Here is a 20038-nt window from a genome sequence, read left to right as displayed (position 1 = left end):
TGCCCCAGGCCATTTAAAATCACATTTCTAATGCAATAATCCTATCTGCATTACAATGAGTTAGGATGAAATGATTAGGTGACTGAGATTTTTGCACAGTGAATTAAGTAACCATACAGACTGGCCGTGCTTGTTCACAAATTAAAGGTCCAGACGGAAATGAAATTCCATTATTCTGCCACTTGCTAAGCTTTGAGGAAGGGTTCATTACTGTCCTGTCTACTGGGAATGTTTCTAGAGCAGCTCCAAGCTAACAGGAACCTATTTTTCATTAGACCAGCTTCAGGGCTTTCTTCATTATTAATAATTATTAGTCAAGTCTTTGACTACTTAACACCCCTTGAACAGAAAAGGCTAATTCAACAACACGCAAGCAAAAGAGTTCCAGTAAATTTGCCAGGGAAAAACAGAACTACCCTGAATGCAACTTCTCCTCCATTCACAGCCACACTGTGCTAAACCAGAATTTGTCCATCTCTTACACTTGCAAGCACAGACCTTTTAGCCAGGGGATGGTCCAGAATATGTCAGCATCCTTATTAATCACAGCACACCAAAGCAGATATTAGTGTCTGCACACCAAAATTACCTCTAGGTTTAAAGGCTGCATTCATCATTTTTTCCCTCAACTCCACATTAACAAATTATAAGCACTGGCTTGGGACTACTCATTACTAGCATTCAACTGATTGTTTACACACTATATAGTTTGATGTAAATAAATATAGCAACTCTTCAATTAAACCCACTGATCATTTCTTCGTTGGACACCCACAAGTTTAGCGTTCCGAAGAAGCCAGAGGCTATCACAGGTTTGAAGTGACGGCAAGCAGATCTCATGAATTCTGATAAGCATGGAGAGTGGTGCCATAAGCTCCTATGCTAGAACTTTGAGGGATGCCTGTCTCAAAATATAGCCCAAGAACAAGCTTAAAATTGTTAAAAAACAATGTTAGTAATTTGAGACAGCTCTTATTACCATAAGAGTGTTTGATTCCAACAACAACAAAAAACAATGACCACCAAATGCTCTACAATCCTCTCAGTTACAGACTACAACGTGCAACTATAACAGCCTCTTGTGCCAGTCACTTCCCATGGGCATGCTTCACACAGGAGTTACAATAAAATTTCATTCCCCTAACACAAAACCCCCGTATGCAGATAATTGCTGAACAACATTTAGGTACATTTGTACCACAAGAACGGGAAAAAAAACAAACGTTAGCATTTTTCTTCTTCCATTTGTCAGGAAGCATTACATTTTAAATAGTTAAAATAAAGGAGCAGCACAATTACAGTTGTATATTCATCATCCTCACCCCCCCAAAAAAGACTACTAAGTTTTCATCCTGTTGACATATTAGGAGAAAATGTTTCTATTAGGAACTGAAAGCTCTACACCTCAGCACTAACAACGAGCTAGTCAGCGCAGCTTGCGACAGGTTAAGTGTTGTTTTTTCTATATCAAAATGAAAAGCTTCAGTGCATAGCCTCATGCATAAAGCTTGGTCTGTTTATGCAGCAATTAAATGTACTGTTACACTTTGCACCTACAGACAAACCTTTACATGATTATACGCTGTGGAAAGCAAATGTATGTTCACATTCAGATAGGTTACTGCAAATTCTAACATCTGCTATAAGATACATGTCAAAACACAGATACCCTCACATTCTGCTTGTTCTGCAATACACAGTACCCAGGGTTTTATGCATCCCTAACTACAACACAGATGTGAAACAGGTGCCACTGATTTATTATGCTAATGACATCTCTAGGCCATCTTCAACAGCACCAACAAGAGTGGTCAGGCAAGTTACCAAGACCTAGCTGACTGAAAGAAGGTTGACATTTTAAATGCTCCATTCTAATAAAGGTGGACACAACTAACTGGTAATACTACTGGACACCATAGTCTTGAGTTGTCAGATGGTTTGCAAGTTTGGAGGGAACACCCAGACTCAAGAACATGATCAGTTCCTTCTTCCACCCAACCCAACCGCTGGACCAGATCCACCCCAACACCTATTCCCACAGCAGCAATCAAAAGGGTACCTCACAGGACCCTGATAAATGCTAGTCACACTAGCACCACACAGTAGGCTCCAGCCTCAATCCAAACAGAAGCAAGCTTTCCCCAGACACAGGGCCATTTGCACACTTAAAAGCACCGTGTATCTCAGTACAGGGGTCCTGGTGCGTCACTGCACCACGCAGGCCCTGGCTGAGCTGGCAGAGCCCACACCAACACCCTGCTGTCCCCCAGCCAGACACCGATAAGGCTGCCTAGTGGATGCCAATAACAAGTTTGCATATCCAATCCTAAGAAGTCATTGGCAATAGTCGTGAGAATAGGGGAGAGGGTCACCACAGCCCTCAGAGATCACCTTACTCATGCTTCCTTCTTCCTCCCTAACTCCACACCTACACACTGGCTAGAAAGTTTTGTAAGGGGCAGACCTACAGAACTGGAAGGCTTGGAAGAGAGGTGTTAGAAAAGAGCATAGGATAAGGTGGCTGAAAATGAAGAAGTAAGGATTAGTACTGATGTGAATAGAGACTGGCCTGGTCAACACCATCAGCTGAACTCTGAACAACAGAACAATTAACAACAGTAACAGGAGGGGAACATCTCTGGAAGGCTAGGACAGGCAACAGCTACCACTGTTATAACAAGAAAGTCCTGCACACATCTTTACGTCACTGCAAAAGTGGTTTATGGCTAACACTTTGCAAGGGACATGAAGCCTTGCTGCTTATATTTTACCCCCATGGTCAATTTCAGTTGCTCCAACAGCTCCCATATCTGTATCCAGTTTCCCACATAGTATACTCGCTTCTGGAGAATTTGGTAAACACTGCCAAACCACACAGCCTCAAGTTTGTAAACATTTTGGTACAGAGTCCCTTCCACGGAACCAACCATTACCATCCATTTAGTGATATCAATTTTTATGGTTCTCCCTTTTTCCTTTTCATGAAGTCAATTAAGCCAGCTCTTGAGACAAGGTAATAACCAGCCCGTTAGTCTTTTGTTCAAGACAGCACCAACTCCCTCTCAAACAGCACATAAATAAATAATGGGGAGTATAACAACAGTAATACTGAAGACCCTTTCTCAGCACTCAGCTGTTTTCCATGATACCTCTTTATCGCAACCACTAATGAAAACTCTTTGAAGTGGAAGAGTAAATATTACCATTTGATAGCACCTGAACCCAACAGGGCAAACAAAATTGCATTGTATTATGTTCTGGGAGCTGTAGACCCGTTCACAATACAACGCTCACAGGGTTGCTATGGAGGAGCCCAACGCTCACTGTTTTGGTAGCACGGGGTCAGCCAAGGGCTGGCTACTGGGAACTCTTCGAGGGCCGTTGGTCTTAATCTTTATACGTAAATCAAACAGGAAAAAAATGCAAAATAAAATTTAATCAGGGAATTCCAGAATATGTCTGTCTCTGTCGGCAGTCTGGTCTCTCCAAAGACTTTCAGCTCCTACCCATGATCAATCAGCTCTTACAACCTGAGGATGGATTTCAGAAATGCTTCCATACTTTTTAGGCACTGGATTATTCAATCCAATGCTCTGGGTCCAGAAGCTCTGAGTATTTTTAGGTCTTCTTAAAAAAAAGATCATCTACTATTTCTCTGTAGAGAACACCATCACCAAGTCATCCTTACATTAACAACACCCTGGAAAGCTGGGTTCAATGTCGTGGTCTGCCACAGCTTCCCTATTTGACCTTTGGGCTCATACAGCATGTCAATGCCTCATCTGAAGTACAGGAGGGTCTCTGCCGCACAGCTGGCCGTGCAGTCACCAGACCATACGTACCCTGCCACTAGGCTCGCTGCTAAGTGCTAGGCCATTTTGTAAATCCATATGGATCAACGGCAGCAGGATGGGAAGGGTCCCACGACTCCCGTGTGGCATCCCCACCCTTGCCCACCCCTCAGCAGGCACGAGAGCACCCGCCCGGTAAACCACAGTGCAAAACCACCGGTGATGCAGGGGAAGGGGGCGGTAGGGTGCAATCTCAATGGGCTGCCACACACCCCGGGGACGGGGCTGCCGTACCCCACGCGAACCGAGAGGAAGGGACGGGCAAGAGCAAGGAGCCCGAGAAGCGGGCAGCCCGACCAAACCCCGCGAGCCTCACCTTGCTGCTGACGGGCCCGGGGATGAGGAGCTTGAGCGCCTGCCTCTTGAGCTCCGCCAGGCGGGCGTTGCAGTGCTCGCACCAGACGCCGCGGTCGGAGCCCGGCGAGGAGCCGCCGCCGCTGCCGGAGCCCGGCGAGCCGGTGCCGAAGCCCGGCGAGCCGCCCAGCGAGCCGGGGGAGCTGGTGCCGATGCCGGGCGAGGCGGGTCCCGGCGAGCCGCTGAAGGAGCCCGGCGACGAGGTGCCGGAGCCGGGGGACGGCGTGCCGGAGGAACCCAGCGCCGAGCCGGCTCCCTCCGGGGCCGGGCGGCTGCCGGCCCGGGACTCTTCGTAAGCCCTCCGGTACCAGCTCTCGGGGGAAAAGGGGGCGCCGGGCTTGGTGGGCGAGCAGGGCTCGGTCACCTGCAGCGGAGAAGGAGCAGCGGGTCAGGCGGGGCTGGCAGCCCGCTCCCCCCCACGCCCCGAGCCGTGCCGGCCGGTCACGGCCCCAACTTACCCCGTATTTTCTGCTCCGCGCCGTGCCTGCGCCCCGCTCCTTGGTTCCAGCCACCGAGGTCATGGTGGCTCGGCAGCGCGCCGGGGGTGGGGGCTCCTAGCGGCCCCCCAGCCCGCATCCGAGGGCGCCCGCGGTCCCGGGGAAGCGCCTCCGCCGCTTCGGGATGGCTCAGCCCCGAAACGCCGTCAGTCCTCGGCGACGGGCTCGGCAGCGGGGCTTTCCGCCGCCCGGTTCTTCCTCATCGCTCCCCCGGTGGCACGGCTCGGCACGGCTCCCTGCCGCAGTCGCAGCGCACCGAGGCGGCTGCGGAGCCTCCCGCCCCCGCTACGGCGGCAACTTGTTCCCCCCTCAGGTCCGTAACCGAGTTGCGAGCAAATCCTCCAAAAAATATCGGGAGCCGGTCCCTGGGAGGAGCCGCCTCCTCCTCCTCCTCCTGCCGTGCCCGCAGCCTCGCACGGGAAGGGGCCGGGGGCTCCGAGGCGCTGCTGGGGAGGGTCCCTGCGATTTTGCGGTGCGCCCTGATTGGCACCGGTGATTTTTTCCCCCTTTTTCTTGCGAAGGGCGGGCGGCGGTGGGGGGGACCTTGTTGCTTGCACCGCAGTTATTGGTTACTCGCTTCTGTTCGGGGCTTTCATGGACATGACTTCACAAGTGTTCCCGGTCCTCCCTAAATAACTGCGAAAGAAAAAGCGAGCTCTCCCCGCGACGGGCACAGGCATCCCTTTGCCGTGTTGTAATTCTGCGTGTATTAATTTAACTCGCAGCCGAGGGCGTAATAAATTGATCTCTTAACAATAAAATTCTACTGGCTTGTTTCCCTGTTAATCTTTCCCTACAATTATGATTTCTGTTTGCAGGCTGTGGGTTATGTGCATCTGGTTACATACAGCTCCCTTTTCACTTCAAGCCCTGCAGATAGCACAATCATTTGTGATAGATCTTCCTCCTCGCCGCAAGCTGGTGATTTTCTCAGAAACGGATGCAATAAAGAGCCGAATGCCAGACCCCCGGTACAGCCAAAGCAGGGGGGATGCGATAGAGAGGGCAGAACGCGCAGGGGACCCGCACCCCCTTTGCACCCTCCTATTGCTATCCCCTAGCAGTGCAGCCCCGCAGCACCCTCACGGCTGTGAGGGCCGTGGGGAGCCCTCAGCGGTGCCCTGGTCCCTCTCAGTTTCGTGCCGGCAGGAGAGGTGTGCGAGCTGCTCCGCTGTCACAACTTCGCTCGGCCGGCGGAGCGGCCATTCCTGCTAAGAAAGCTGCCCTGTAAGCTGACACAAGCGATGCAGCCCGGCCACCTCGGGCTGCGTCCCGTGCCGCCGAACAGCCGCCAAGGCGGCGCGCAAAGGCGACCCCCCGGCTCTTGCCGCCACGCACAGCTGCCACGCGTGTTTTGTCCCGCGGGCGGCCGCCATCGGGGCGACAAGGCGGCACCGGGGGAAGGAACACGGCGCGGGCGCACAGCTGCCCCGCCGGCCGCCGCACCGAAGGGGCAGCCCCTGCCGAGACGGCCTCGGGAGGGGCAGAGCCCGGCACCGGCCGGCGGCGGCTGACGGAGACCGCGGGGAGATGCGGGGACACGGCCGCGGGGCGGCCCCGCAGCGCTGAGGGGCGGTTGCGGGGCCGGGCGGGGCCGGCGGCGTTCGCGGGCGGCGGGCGCCCTCTGCTGGCGGCCGCAAGGACGGACGGGCGGCCGTTGGCGGCCGTTGGCGGCCGTTGGCGGCCGTTGGCGGCCGTTGGCGGCCGTTGGCGGCCGTTGGCGGCCGTTGGCGGCCGTTGGCGGCCGTTGGCGGCCGTTGGCGGCCGTTGGCGGCCGTTGGCGGCCGTTGGCGGCCGTTGGCGGCGCGGGGTCCGGCTCCCTCAGTCCTTAGCTGGCGGCTGGAGTGGGAGCAGGAGGGTCCTGGCTGGTGCGGAGGGAGAGCTCCGCCAGTCAGGGAAGGGGCTCGGGGTGTGCTGAAACACGCAAGTCAGCCCAGCCTGAGGAGGCTCGGCAGCTAACTGCCATCTTCTCACCTCTCAGGTTTGGGGGAGCCATTAAGGTGGTACTGAGAGAGCTGTTCTTGCAGTCTTGCGTGGCTCTGATGGCCAGGCTTAGGAGACAGCTGTGTTGGCGCTCAGGTGTCTCTGCCTCCTGACAGGTGACAGTGTTTATCGATGGTTTGGGTCATTCAAAATAGGCTTTGCTGAACTGTGAGAGTTTTTGGAAGCTGAGATGCGCTAAAATCTCCAGCTGGAGAGTTTTCTCTGCTAAACTCTGCGTTTCTTGTTATTTTGTGCTGGCCAAAGAACAAGATGCTATAGTATCACTCCAGCAAGAAGCCCTACTAAGAACGCTGTCTCTGGGTTAACACCTTCTGCTCTGAGAAGCATCGAAGTACAACGCTTTCTCCCTCTCTTTGGGATTCCTTGTGTGGAAGGTCATGAAGTTTCCTCTCATAACCCCTTCTGCTCCATGTGTCAGCAAGGAAAGACGTTGAGTTAGCAGCAGCATCAGCACACCACAGACATGCGGCTCCCTCCATAGCTGCCTCTCTATTTCAAGTTTACCTATTTCTTGTGCTGCAAATCACTTACACCAGCAGTTCAGAACAGCTGTTAGACGGAGCCACGATGGTGCTCAAACTTCTGCTACAGGTTCTAGTAATCATCTCACATTGGGACCTTCCTTCCTTACAGCTTTTCTAAGTTCAGGCAGGGGGGGAGATTTACCCTTTCTGGAGTGAGCTTCAGTAAGGTGATTTAGCACCTGTGTGATCCCAAGTGCAGACTGATTTACTAGTTTAAAATACCTAGAAGTAGTTGTGGCTGCAGAGGACGCTGTGGTAGGTTAATGAAGAAGGACTTTCTGTTCTGCAGATAATTTTAGATTTACTCTTCAGCTGGGGGTGTTTGTTAATTCCAGACACAGGGCTGAAAAAATGGAGTTGTCCAGACATTAATAGGTAAGTAGACAGGAGCAAAAGCATTGGATGCAGGCATCATTTGAGAGGTTCAAACAAGAGCCAGTCTCAAAGCATTGAGTCTGGCATCTGATCTCAATCTAGATATTGCAGCTCTATGGAGTTTATAACCTGTCTTTTAGCTAGTATACACATTTCCAGTTTCTTTATCATACAACAGTGCGTTTGCTCTGGTGTACTATCACTCCGACGCTTTCAGTGGATTTCTTCTGAACAGATCTCAGTATGGGTGCAATTAAATCTGACCTAGAAGTTCAGCTTCATCACTCAAATCTGAGATGCTGGCACCATCCCAGTTCTATCAATAAATAGCAGTTTATGAGAGCTGGAAATGTTGGCTGCATCAAAGAAATCCTTTGAGGTATTCACATTTATAATAAATCTCAGGATAAAAAAGGTGACAGCAACTGTAAGTTGAAGAGTCGTCACTGCCTGCACAGAAGCTTTGTTTCCAAGTTTGGTGCTAATAAGTCTCAGTATCAGGTCTTACTTACAATTTTAAAAAGCTTCCTTGGGGAGATTTGAAATTCATGACAGCTCCGATACTTGCTTAAAGCAGAATATTAATGACTCAGAGGCCATTGGGGGACAGAGGAAATTGAAGGCATTTGTGGTAATAGTGACAAAAAATTAATTGTAAAGATAGAAACAGCTAATTACTGAGGGCAACAAATAAAACTACCAGGACTTTTCTAGTTTGACATATTTCTTCTGTAAAACCTTTCCAGTTCTTGTTCCCATCCCCTTGCTGAAGTATAGGAACACTTCAGCAGAAAGCTCTGTTAAGAGCACACCAAGTCCTTTATCCTTTTGTGTAGCACACACATCAGCAGAAACACACACATCCACAGCCTGCGTATTCTGCAGGATTTAAGGATGCATGCAGTACAGGAAGAAATCAGATACAGGGACTGCAGTTGTACTTCTGATTATGTTGCACGTAATGCTTCTTTTGTAGTATCTGGGATATGCCAGGCTTCAGGGGTGTATTTTTCTACTTGTTCTTGACAACTGTTGAGTATGATATCATGGAGAAATAAGACTGGGCATTTCCTCTGCATGAGCTGGTTTCTGAGGTATTTTCTGTAGCAGAATTTCTAAGTCCTAAGATTGACCTTGTGTGTCAGCATAAAAAAAGACAAGCACTGGACGTGTACATCTCATGCCCTGTTACAATCCCTAGCTCTGGAAGATGGAATACAGACAGGGAACTCTCTAAATGGTCCTAATTACAGCTTCTGCTTCTTGCTGTTACCGACACATCTGCATTGGTACATTTTAAACACCCTTTTTCCTACTCTGAAGACCACCAGAAAGTTTTATTGTCAGCCTGACAGGAGTATGTCTCCCTGTTTCCTTAGCTTAGCCCTTTTGCCTCAGGGCCATTGCGCAGGTGTTTAGCCTGTACTTTCCTTGCTCCACTGGGAGCTTCCCTGAATCTCTCCATAACGTAGAAGGAAGCCATTTGTGTTCAAATGTGGACCAAGATTTGCATTCTGTCGCAAACTGGATGCCCTTAAATCTTGCCCTTGCCTGATATGAAAGCAATCTATTATTCACAAAGGACTGTCTATTTGGATTTATTTGGAATGGAAAATTTTTTCCATATCTCAAATATAAAGTACTTCATAGATTTTCTAGAAACTGCTTTCATAGTTTCTGCCACACAGCACTGCCTACTTTCATAAATCTTTATGTTCTCAGTAGAAAATCGATGCCTACTTATTAATACAATATTGATATGTGTTTCATGAGTAATAAAGGATGCGGTGTCGTGCACGTACGTATACTCACAGAGCAGGGTTGCATGGAGAAGTTTACAGTCGTTCTGTGCAGTGGGATGCATTGCAATGACAAGTCTGCAGCCAATTTCTGTTAAGTTCATAAATTCAAATACTGGAATTTGACAGAATCCCACTTTCTGTTACTCAGACACAATAAGCATTCATTGCAACTCCAAACTAAGACCAAGTCTGAAAAATGAAATGGCGAGTACCTGTGGCTCCCGAAGCGCTGAGCCCTACCAATATAAATTTTACGCAGAACAGCAACAGAGCAGGGAAATGCTGGAGTAACAAACGCCAGAGTCTCAGCCTCAAGAGGAGAAAGACATGAGCTTTTTCTCACTTGGAAACCCTTGTCGTCTCTGCAGGCACGCGGAAAAGCCATCAACTGCTTGCTGTGCTGGGCTAGGTGGAGCCGCCTCCCGGATAACGCGATAGCAGCATCCAGCATCTGTGGGTTGGGACCGAAGCCCCCAGTGAAGGCGGCTGCTGGCTGCTTCGGCCAGAGGAGCCGTGCTGAGGGGGCCTGCGGCAGCCGAATTGCTCCGACTTGGCCCCAGCACAATGCTGGCGATGCTGTCCCGAATGCCAGGACGCCGGCTGGAGATCGCAGAGGGCAAAAGAGTCCTTTTAAAAAATCGTCAGACACCCTCCTCACTGTCTCAGGGGGCAAGGAAAAATGTGTCTTCCAAAGAATTATGCTCAGTAATCTTTAGATAGAAGTGGGGAGAAGATGGTATTAAATCATACTAAGAAATAACGGTATTAACAGGAGGAACATAGGCCAGCACGTGCCACAGTTAGAAAGCTGGCAAAGTGGCTGTAGGAGGGAAGCAAGCGCAAAGCTACTGTGCGTGCTTTGCCCCAGGAGCCAGGGACACAGGCACGCGGTGCAGATGGTGTGGAAGGGGGGCAGGCAGAGATAACACAGCAAAGTGAACAGGCGGCCCTGAGCAACAAACAGTGAAGTGTCTGTATCATCACATTTTTATGCTGCATCCTTCCTTGCTGCGGGAGCAATTTATAGCAGTGCAGACCAACAACCGAGCTGGCATCACAGGCGCTAGCCTGTCGAAGTACTGAATGTGTAAATGCCTTAAATGAAGCAGTGTATAAAAAGCAGCGGGCATTTCTTTCTGCCCCTCAGCTCATCTGTGGTGAACTTAGCTCAGTGCTCAAATAACAGAGAATTACATTCATCATAAGCTAAGGCACAGGTCTCACCCCACTATGTTCCTGAGATTTTTGTGGCGGTAGGCACTCCAGATCTGTGAGCATCCGTTTAGTCTGATAGTCTTTATCAACACTTTTCCAAACATTTCATACATTCTGTTTATCACCAAGCGTGGGGTTAAAGGTAAACTTTATAGCATGCAGATTTCCAAAAGATTTAATGTTTCATTTTTCTCCACTATGTCACTCCATCCATATTCTTTGTAAAGCAGCCACAGAGGGCTGATGACGGGCTCATCTGCCTGCCATTCCTTTCGCACCTCTTTGCTACCTGCCTCTCATTTCTCTTTGCCTTGAAAGTCACAGCTCGGTCCCCGTACCCACCTCTTCAGCTCGCTGGTAGCTGGAGCGGCAGAGCCACGGCTAGACCTGGCACCTCCTGTGGATGCAGGTGAGTGGCCAAGAAAGGTGCAGGCTGCCCTCGTTGCCCTTTCCCATTCACCACAACAAGTTTTCCTGTGGCTTGTTCACGACCTCCTGTTCTGACTACAGAATGCTCTGGCTACATCAGGGGAGTCCAGGAGGATTCGTGGCTGGACCCAAAGGGCTGCCACATTCGTGTCTGCCCCCCAGGGGATGTTCAGGCTTGAGGGACACCGTGAGGCTGGTGCTCCAGGTGAGCTGTGCAAGGAGCTTCGTTCGGGTTTAAACAGATGAGCGTCACTGAGCACAGAAGTCTGCGTGGGGTAGATGACTCCATGCTCCCAGAGCCTGGCTGCGTACACAGGCAGGCTTGGGTAAAGAACTGCTGTGTGGTTTCAGGGCTGGCATACTCGCAGCTTGAGGGAATCTCGGGAGTCTCTGTCCCTGGAAGCAACACAAGCAAGGGGCAGCTGTGCTCAGCAGCATGCCCTCACCCTCTGCCTTCATGTTGTGGCTCTTTTCTGAACCATAATTATTCTGTCAAACACCATGACAGAAGGAAACCAATCCCACACCTTGGCAGCTAGCGACACAAACACAGCTTCTGAGGCTGGCTGGCAGCAACTGATAGACATTTTTTCCTCCCTGCTGGAAAGCATGGCAGGCTGGAATACATTTCCCTATGCTACCAAGTTTAACAGAAAGCAGGTTCTTTTATTCTTTAGAGAGGGCATGTCTGCTTGTGAATGTTTTACCGATTTAACATAAATGGTCATCAGCACGACCTTCTTGGGTGGTTATCTGGATTTAAAGCTGCCTTGTAGTGGTTAGCCTGTGCCCATGTAGCTTGTACCCCTGTATGAGCAGGTTCAGCTGGAGCAAGCAATCTCTATAATCTGGTGGAAATGTTCAGACATAAATCTGCATCGGTTTGACAAGGCTGATTTTATGTAACAGTCATAACTGCAGTGTATAAAGATGGATACTTGGCAAAAGTCTGTGCTGGTGGAAAAGGAGGCAGGCACTCTGAGTCTGCCCCCACTGCTCCTCACTGCCCCTTTCTCAGAGGTTTCCCTCACTGCAGACCCAGCAGGATGTCTCTTTATGCATAGAGCTCTTCAAAGTACTTAAAATCTTTTACGTTTTAATTTGGTTGTTTCACCTTGTTTGTATTAAAGAAATGTTCACCCATGCAATTAGTCATATTGGGCATTTTAACCAGCACGAGCCTCATTACTGTCTTCATCACACAGTATGAGCTGCAGTAAGGCAATGACATCAATTTACAGTAAATAATTTCATCCAAATTTCCTAGAAGTCACTCAGGCAGAGTGAGAGTCTGGAAAGCACCTGATGTTGTATCTAAAGTCCAGGTGCCACTGGGTGACCAAGAAGTTTTGGATAGCAGTCAGGTATTCAGTGTGAAATGCTGCAGTGGTGGCTGAGGCTGTTCCCTTCTGAAAACACAGAGCAAGATTCTGGGATGAACATTGCCAGGGGAGGGCACTTTTAATAATTTTAATGTTTACTTAGAAGCCTTGAGTGCCAGTAAATTTACGCAGTTATCTTCACAATGCGACTGCTGACTGAAACAGGCTTTTGGTCCAAAAGAACTGGAATCTGTGCCCTGGAGCTGTAAGAACTCTGTGTTTGTGAACGTGTATGGAAGGGCAACCCGCACTGCTGGGAACAGCCGCAGCTTCGTTATTCACCAGCAGGGACAGAGCAGGGCTGGGGAGGCAGCCGGAGGACTGGAGCCTTTTGGGTCCCCAAGGCTCAGGTGATTTTGCACTGATCTGTGTTCTTGTTGCCGGTGGGAGGCTGGGGTTTGCCGCTGTGTTATTTACGCTTTACTGTGTGTGATGATTGTATCTTTGCTAGGTGGAGGAGATACTGCAAGCCTGGGAGGGGTGTTCTTTCAAGGTTGTTTACATACAAATAAATAAACACACCAGTACCAGTGAGTGGAGGATGTCAAGAGAAATTGAGTGTCTCTGTAGCATATTAGGTCTTAAATCAGAAAAGGAAGAGTGTAGTGATTCTGACTTTTTTTCTAGGAAAGGCTGCCTTCTGCCTCAGGATGGTGATAAGAGTTGATGTAAGGATCACAGCCTGGAGAGGAATGTACACAAGGCTGTTTCATTCAAGGAATCTCCATCTTATTTGGGCTCTGAGCTGATGTAGTTATCACGGAGAAAACATTTCCTTTGCTAAAAAGGATGAAGAAAGCTCCAGAGGGACTGAAAGGAATATTGCCAAAATTTCTACAGCTGAAACTGTCCTCCTACCTGTCACACAGCTGCAAGGTTGCATTCAGAAAGCCTGTGTGGTGGAGAGGCAGCCTATCCACCAGACAGCCATCCCGTTCCTGCTTGCCAAGGCTGACCTCGCTGGAAGGTGCTTCTCAGCATCACCTGGAAAGCAAACGTCTTTGGTTGACAGATACAGATAGATGATGTACATTTTTTCTATGCATGCAATATCTGACCAGTAGTTCACATTTTTTCACATGCTTGACTGGATCAAATTTTCTTAGACTTTAAAAGGAAAGTTGCAGCCTTTTAAGGAAGTGTTTTAGGAAGCTGCTCAGATGCTAGCTAATGAGCCGGGGTCCACGTGAGTTGAAGAAGCTTTGTTGAATGAGTTTCTGACAAACCAGGAAGAAAAAATTGCTACATGTAGCTTGAATCAATCCGGAAAAGAATGGGCAACTAGGGCCATATGGCAACCTCATAATTACTAACTGCCATGCAAATAACAATGTACAAATAATAGCAATAAAATGAAGGCTACGAGCTTGTAGGCTTCTCCAGGGAAAGGTCCTGATGGCATCCAGGAATCTGGCGCGGGGTGGGGGAGAGGGTGTTTCTTTGTCTCTGTGTTTACCATTTTCAGTGCTGAAACAAAAACACTTACGTCTCCTCCTAGGATGAACTGTTTACTATGAAGGTTACCTACCTGCCTAGACACCTGTTTCTTTTTTTGTTTACTGCATACTAATGAAACGAAACTGGGGTTAATTAGGCACTGCAGTTGTATTCAGATTTACTAAGGAGATATGAAAACTTTACGAAGTGAAACAAGAAATCATTACAGATACTTACAGTACTTATTTTATGTATCTCTTAATTGTAATCATTACCAGTAATAATTCTGTAAACCAGTCTTGAATAATGGTCGATTCACACTCCTTTGTGTGATGGGCCAAGGAGGTGTATTTTAATGGATTGCATAAATGAAGTCAGTTTGCTAAGCAAACCCAACATCCTATATATTCAAGATAGCTCTCTGAGCTTTAGGTACATGGCATACTGACAACAGCAATCCTTAAAACTCAAGGACCATACAGCTCTTGTCTTCATAAATTAGGATACCTTGCATACATCAGATTCACAAAGATGCATTTTTTCAATAGAGCGCAAGTCTAATCCTGAAATTCTTCTGCTTGCCTTCATCAAGCAGATAAGAAGTCCCTTGCTTTTAAACAGGGTCTTCATTTTCTTATTTGGGACAACTGCCAAGTGGCTAGAGATGGGACGTGGCATCTTAATACCGCTTATTTGTTGGTGCACTTTGACATCACATCTGTAGCAAGAAAGGGCACGGACAGACTCTCTTCCTTCTCAAGCCCAACTTCTTTTTAGGGTCTTGAAGACGCCAGTAAGGGGAATAAATATGAAAGATCTGCACCAAGCAACTCTGCTTACAAGGAAGTAACTTCCTTTGACCCCTGGACTAGATTGGCAAGCACAGACCATGCAGGAAAGTGGCACATGGAGCCCCAATTAATGAATAATTGAGGGACTGTTCTGCAAAAATGGGAACCGTTTCTAATCTGTGAATGTAGCAGTGCGTGGCAGATCTACAGATTTTTGTAATTAGCAGGCATCCAAAGTATGCTGTTGACGCCACTCGAACTCCTGCAGCGTGAGGCATTCTCTCCAGGAGGAGGAAGATGGCAGTGAAAAGTATGCTCTTGCATATGAACCTTTGACCCAAACAAGTACCTGCTGAAGAAGGCACAGCTTGCTCCTTGCTCTTTCAGTGTCGGAAATAACGCTGTCCTTTGGATGCACCAGCGTGAGGACAGGTAGGAGACAACGAGAGAGCAGGTTGGCACTGTGTGTTGCCTTACTGCATAGGTCTGGCGCATCCCAGAAGTCAGGACAGGCAAAGACAACGCAAAGGATCGTAAGTACTAAGTTTTTAGAGCAATGAGAAAGATCTACACAATACCATAAAATGGGGTAGGTTAACCATATTGCCCTGTTTGGCCTCTGGCACAGCACTTTTGTCTCCAGCAAACTGCTCTAGCAATGCACAGACTTTATTTACAACAACCCATTAGAGTAGGCTCCGAGCTAAACACCGTGCGGATCCCTTAATTTGCACCTTTGCACGTTGATGTTGGTTAGAGATACAACAACCAAAGTGGTGTAGGTGCTCTTCTGTATCCCGTAACATACCTGTCCCTCCAGCAACAGCCTATTCCTGCATTCAACAGTACAAGCGTTCATGGGCCAGAAAATACTTACTTATACAAATTACACTCTGTACATCCAGCTCAGGTACACAGAGTTTTGAAAGAGACCCTGCTGGTAAGGCCATTATATGGGGACATAACCATCTGACTTCAGATTTGTAAGAAAAGTGAGTCTATGATAGGAACACAGGAGATACAGAGCTTGCTGAATACAATCATGTTAATTGTGAGCCCTCTCCTAAGGACCTGGGAGAGGGGAATTCAGAGATCCCTTCCTGGCATCCCCAGTGTTACCCCCATGCCTCCGATCAGGCACGTGCCCCCAAAGAGGGTCAAGGATGATGAAAAACACGGTTCTGTCTCTGTGAGATGGACGCTAAGTGGTCAGTGGAATACTGCAGTAGATTAATGACATTATTGGTACTATGAAAGTAGCAATGAATGTGGAGTTTATCATTTTTACAATCCTGAGTGAGAGGAATGTGACTTTCTGCAGCCTGGCCTGTCTTTTAATTTGTTCTCGATAGTCACTGTTGGCATTGTCAGTGAAGCAGCAGTGGCAATATGAAAGCTGGGGACGGCTCTACTCGCCAGGAGTCTGCCAGGGCAGCTGTAGTGGGGCTGTAAGGTGGGCAGAGCATGGCTTCCTCCTCAGGTGTCACAGCAGGGTCTGTAAACACCGCTGTGCAGAGGAACACTCCTTGATCAGCAGGGATTGGAGACAGCCATCTCTGAACAGAGTCATTTAATTCACACGCTATCTAAAAAATGCCATGCAAAAGGAATCTGATCTGTTCCTTTGAACCAACTGTTGCAAGGCTTAAAGATTTCACCAGCAGAGCAGACATTTAGTGCACAAGTTTTTACCTTATGGTCTATACTCTGTTCACAGCATAACAAAAGGAAAGTGAACTTGCTGGTCTCAGCTCAGTGCACATGAGCGCTGGACAAACAGCAAGTTATTCCAATAAAGAAAGGAGAAGAATGTTCCTCTGTTGCCCTTTTTATTATCCTTGTTATGAATTTTTGTTGCCAAAAGGTAAGTTACAAAGTTAAATTTTAGCCGTGATGAATGCATTGTTTCGTCTCTTGCTTCTTGAGATACATTCATTAGCTGATTCATAGATCTGGTGCTCTGCCAGCTGTATGAAAGGCCAGGCAAGCTCTGTGTGTGTGTCTGAGAACGCTCCTGCCCTTTTCCCTATCACTGTTTACCTGTCATTTCTGGTGGTGTACCTCACAGACCTCACTGATTGCAGAAATGTGAATCATATTTGAACAGCAGGAATCAGAAATTGGCTTCCAACAAAGGACAGTGCAACACACATGAGCTGTGGTTAGAAAGGCATGCTGTAGTCTTCCAGTGCTACTTACTTTCAGATGGTTCTTATTATTTTGAAGCTATTGCCAGAAGTGAGGAAAGCAGATTATTTCTTAATTGAATGTGAACTGAGAGTGAGTTTGACTTTAAGTTTCTAAAACCAGGGCCTTCACAAATTCAAAAATGTGGCTACTCTATGAAGGAGATATTACAAAGTCTTTGCCCCAGATAGTTTCTTATTGATGTCAGTGAGAACATATTGTGTATCTAAAAAAATAAGAACTGTTTGTACAATAAATGTCTGTGGAGAGGGCAGTACATGTATTCTTGCCTCTAAAGGGTTCTCCAGTTACTGCTTACCCTCTTGTCAAAGTTTCCTTAAATTTCATTCTGTTTACTGACATTTCCATGGCTACTGATCTCTTGAAGCTGTCACCTTTGCCCACGCAGACACTGTTTCTCTGGGTGTCTCAGACTCTGAATGCAGGTGTCAGTTCTTCCTATTTTGTAGGGACCTTATTCAGCAAGTCATTGCCACTTAATTGGACCTTACTTCCCATCTTGATTTGTGTCTGAAGAATTTGTTCTCTGAATTTAAATGTTTTTTCCTGAACTCATCTTTTTGTCAGCTGAGTATGATTGACATTAGCTGTTTTGGGTGTGATCTTTGCATGTAAAAGGCATATGGGTTCAACACCTCTACTTGTAGACTGTTTTTTTCTAACTTCTGTCTCTGTCCCAAATGTCTAGTGTTTATCGTTCACCATTTCCCCATTGTGACTGGATCACTGTAAAGCCTTTGCTTCCTCAGTGAGAACAGGTGGGAAGTGAGCAATGGCGCTCAGCTTCTGTGTTGAGAATGTGAACATGTGGAAATGGAAGAACGTCCTTTCTCTTCGTTTCACAGCTGTATGCTCCCAGCTGGTGTTGCCTCCTATGGGAACAATGGTTTCTGGCTCTCAGGGGCTTGGTAGCACGGCTTACAAAGTGGCCATCTTCTTCTGCAAACAGGGACTAACATCTGTAGGTATAGGCCGTTCTCAGTATATTTAAGAGGCACATCCCCCAGCACCTGAAACAGATGCTACAGAGAGAGTTTATGGGGTTTGTGGGAATCCCTTGTTAAAATTCTGCCATCTCCGCTAAAAGAAGCATTGTCATTATTCTCCTCTACATGCTGGAGCTCATCCCCTCAGTGTGTATTGCTAAGTCATCTCTGCCAGAACGTGCCCCTGGCAATTAGAAAAGTCCATATAAAGAAATATCCCTATTGTTCTTTTATACCTCTGTGATGTCTGCTACTGTCCCCGGTATTCATTTACCTGTTTTAAAGAGTAAGTTCCTCGGAAAGATCCCCTACTACGACTAATCCCCTGTGTTATGCAGGAGAGACGGTGCATTTCTGAAGAGGAAAGCAGAGATATCACCAGCAAATGCAACTCATGTTATACTACTTTGCCAGAAGGCATTGTATCCTTTCTTGTTTGGGAAGATGATTAAAAAAAAAAAAAGTTTCAGTCCTTTATATGAGAAGATCCAAAGGACACATTTTCACATGCCCCCTTTCGTCATGGTCACTGAGTTTGACCCCATTGGGTCACGAGATTTCAGTGAGAACACCTTCATGAAAGCCCAAGAGCACACTGCCAGTAGGAAAGGAAGACCGTCTTTCTTCACCTTGGTGTAAAACCAATGGTTGCATGCTTTCAACAGTTCCTTGTACCTCTGTTTCCAGTGCACATTTACAGATGCTTTCAGTGTATGTACTTGGTGTGACATCAAAAAGAAACCTGTCTTGGCAAAGGAGCACCAGAGGAAACTCGTAACTTGTTTATGGAAATTGTAAATTACTGTAATTAAATAAAATGATATAACTACAAAAAGAGTATGTAACTGGTTTTATTGTCGCCCCACCCTCCCTTGCATCTTACATGTTCTTAGATTAGATAATATTTGTTGTTAGAGCATACACCACGATGAAACTATTCCCAATTTGAACTTCATAGGGCTCCTGTAATCGGAAAGGTGAAGAACAGCAGCACTGCACTGTGCCTCCAGATGATGAAGCACCAGAGGAAGCTCTCAAGGAGAGCAAACTACATTCAAACAACTACACGTTAGACTCAAACCAACCTCTGTAAACTGAATGGAAACTTGAGCAGCTGCACGTGTCCTGTAACACATGTCCTGAAAAATCTACAAACTGCCTCCGGTGGAGCAACGGAGCAAGGACCCTCTAGTTGCAGTGCTCTGCTTCCCACTCCTCGTCATACAACTTTGTTAGGTAGTTCAGCCCTGTTGATCTCAACAGTTGATAGTAAAACATTGCATTTAGCTTAACAAACTCTCTCTGCAACTTTGATGAAGCCCTGAGAGGTTCTCAGTTTTCCACCAAATTTCATCTGAATTCAGACTTTCCTCTGTGTTTGGGGGGAGCTCTGAAGAATGGCATTGTTTCTCAATGCAACACCTTAACATCATTTGAAAACTGGCTACTGGTGGTTTTGTCTGGTTTTTTTTTCAGTTTTGCCTCTGCAATACTGAGTGCAGCTTCTCTATGCAAACAGAAATTTCAACAAAGAATAAACTATTGAGTTTTTCTTCACTGTCTTTTAAATTAAAATGAAGCTAAATTTCAGCCTTTGCTACTCATTTCCAGATGGACTCTACCACATTCTTAGTATTCCATCACTGTAAAACTTAAACTTTGTAATGCATAGAATTTGGACAACTTGCCAATGTGAAAGACCTCAGATAGCTTCAAATTCTGCACACCGGCTCCAAAATGACACCTCTGAAAGCCTGAGAACTCCACTCAGGTCATTTCAATCACAGGGTTGGTCTCTAGGAGAAGCCACGGCTGCATACCCTAACATAAAGCCTAGGACCCATTCCATCCAAGGATGTTGCTACCTCGTCAGGAAGGAGATTGCTGGATATATTGGCAGGACATATTCGAAGGCTTTCCTCTACATGAAAACGTCTTATTTCACTCTGTTTCCTTTTATGCTCACATTTGGGCAGGTATTTAGAACAGGAAGGCCTGTTCTAAAAGAACCTCTGAAAGGAATAATTAGAGTCCAGGATAAAAGGAATTTTTAATATGTGAAATCACAGAAGCAACATGTATGTGTTTTTATGGCTGCAGTGTTTCCAGGGTAATAGCAGGAAGGCATAATTTAAGCCTTCATGCAGTAGCATCCCTAAATTTGACTTTTTGTAGTCTGAACA

General features: G+C 47.2%; 1 protein-coding gene across 1 annotated transcript in view; it reads right to left on the bottom strand.

The window, feature by feature from the left end:
- Window positions 1–5982, bottom strand: part of KIF26B (kinesin family member 26B) — a 295107-nt gene extending 289125 nt beyond the window's left edge. Inside the window, exons 1-2 of the mRNA XM_035558389.2 lie at window positions 4664–5982; window positions 4168–4569 (exon numbers count right to left, since the gene is read on the bottom strand). Of these exons, the coding sequence (XP_035414282.1) occupies window positions 4168–4569; window positions 4664–4726 (465 nt within the window). The 5' untranslated portion in view covers window positions 4727–5982. The remainder of the gene's footprint in view (window positions 1–4167; window positions 4570–4663) is intronic.
- Window positions 5983–20038: the final 14056 nt, after the last annotated feature.

The sequence above is a fragment of the Cygnus atratus genome, chromosome 3, assembly GCF_013377495.2.
Source record: "Cygnus atratus isolate AKBS03 ecotype Queensland, Australia chromosome 3, CAtr_DNAZoo_HiC_assembly, whole genome shotgun sequence".
Classification (NCBI taxonomy): domain Eukaryota; kingdom Metazoa; phylum Chordata; class Aves; order Anseriformes; family Anatidae; genus Cygnus; species Cygnus atratus.
The sequence above is the reverse complement of the archived record's forward strand: the minus strand, read 5'-3'. Positions and strand labels throughout refer to the sequence as shown.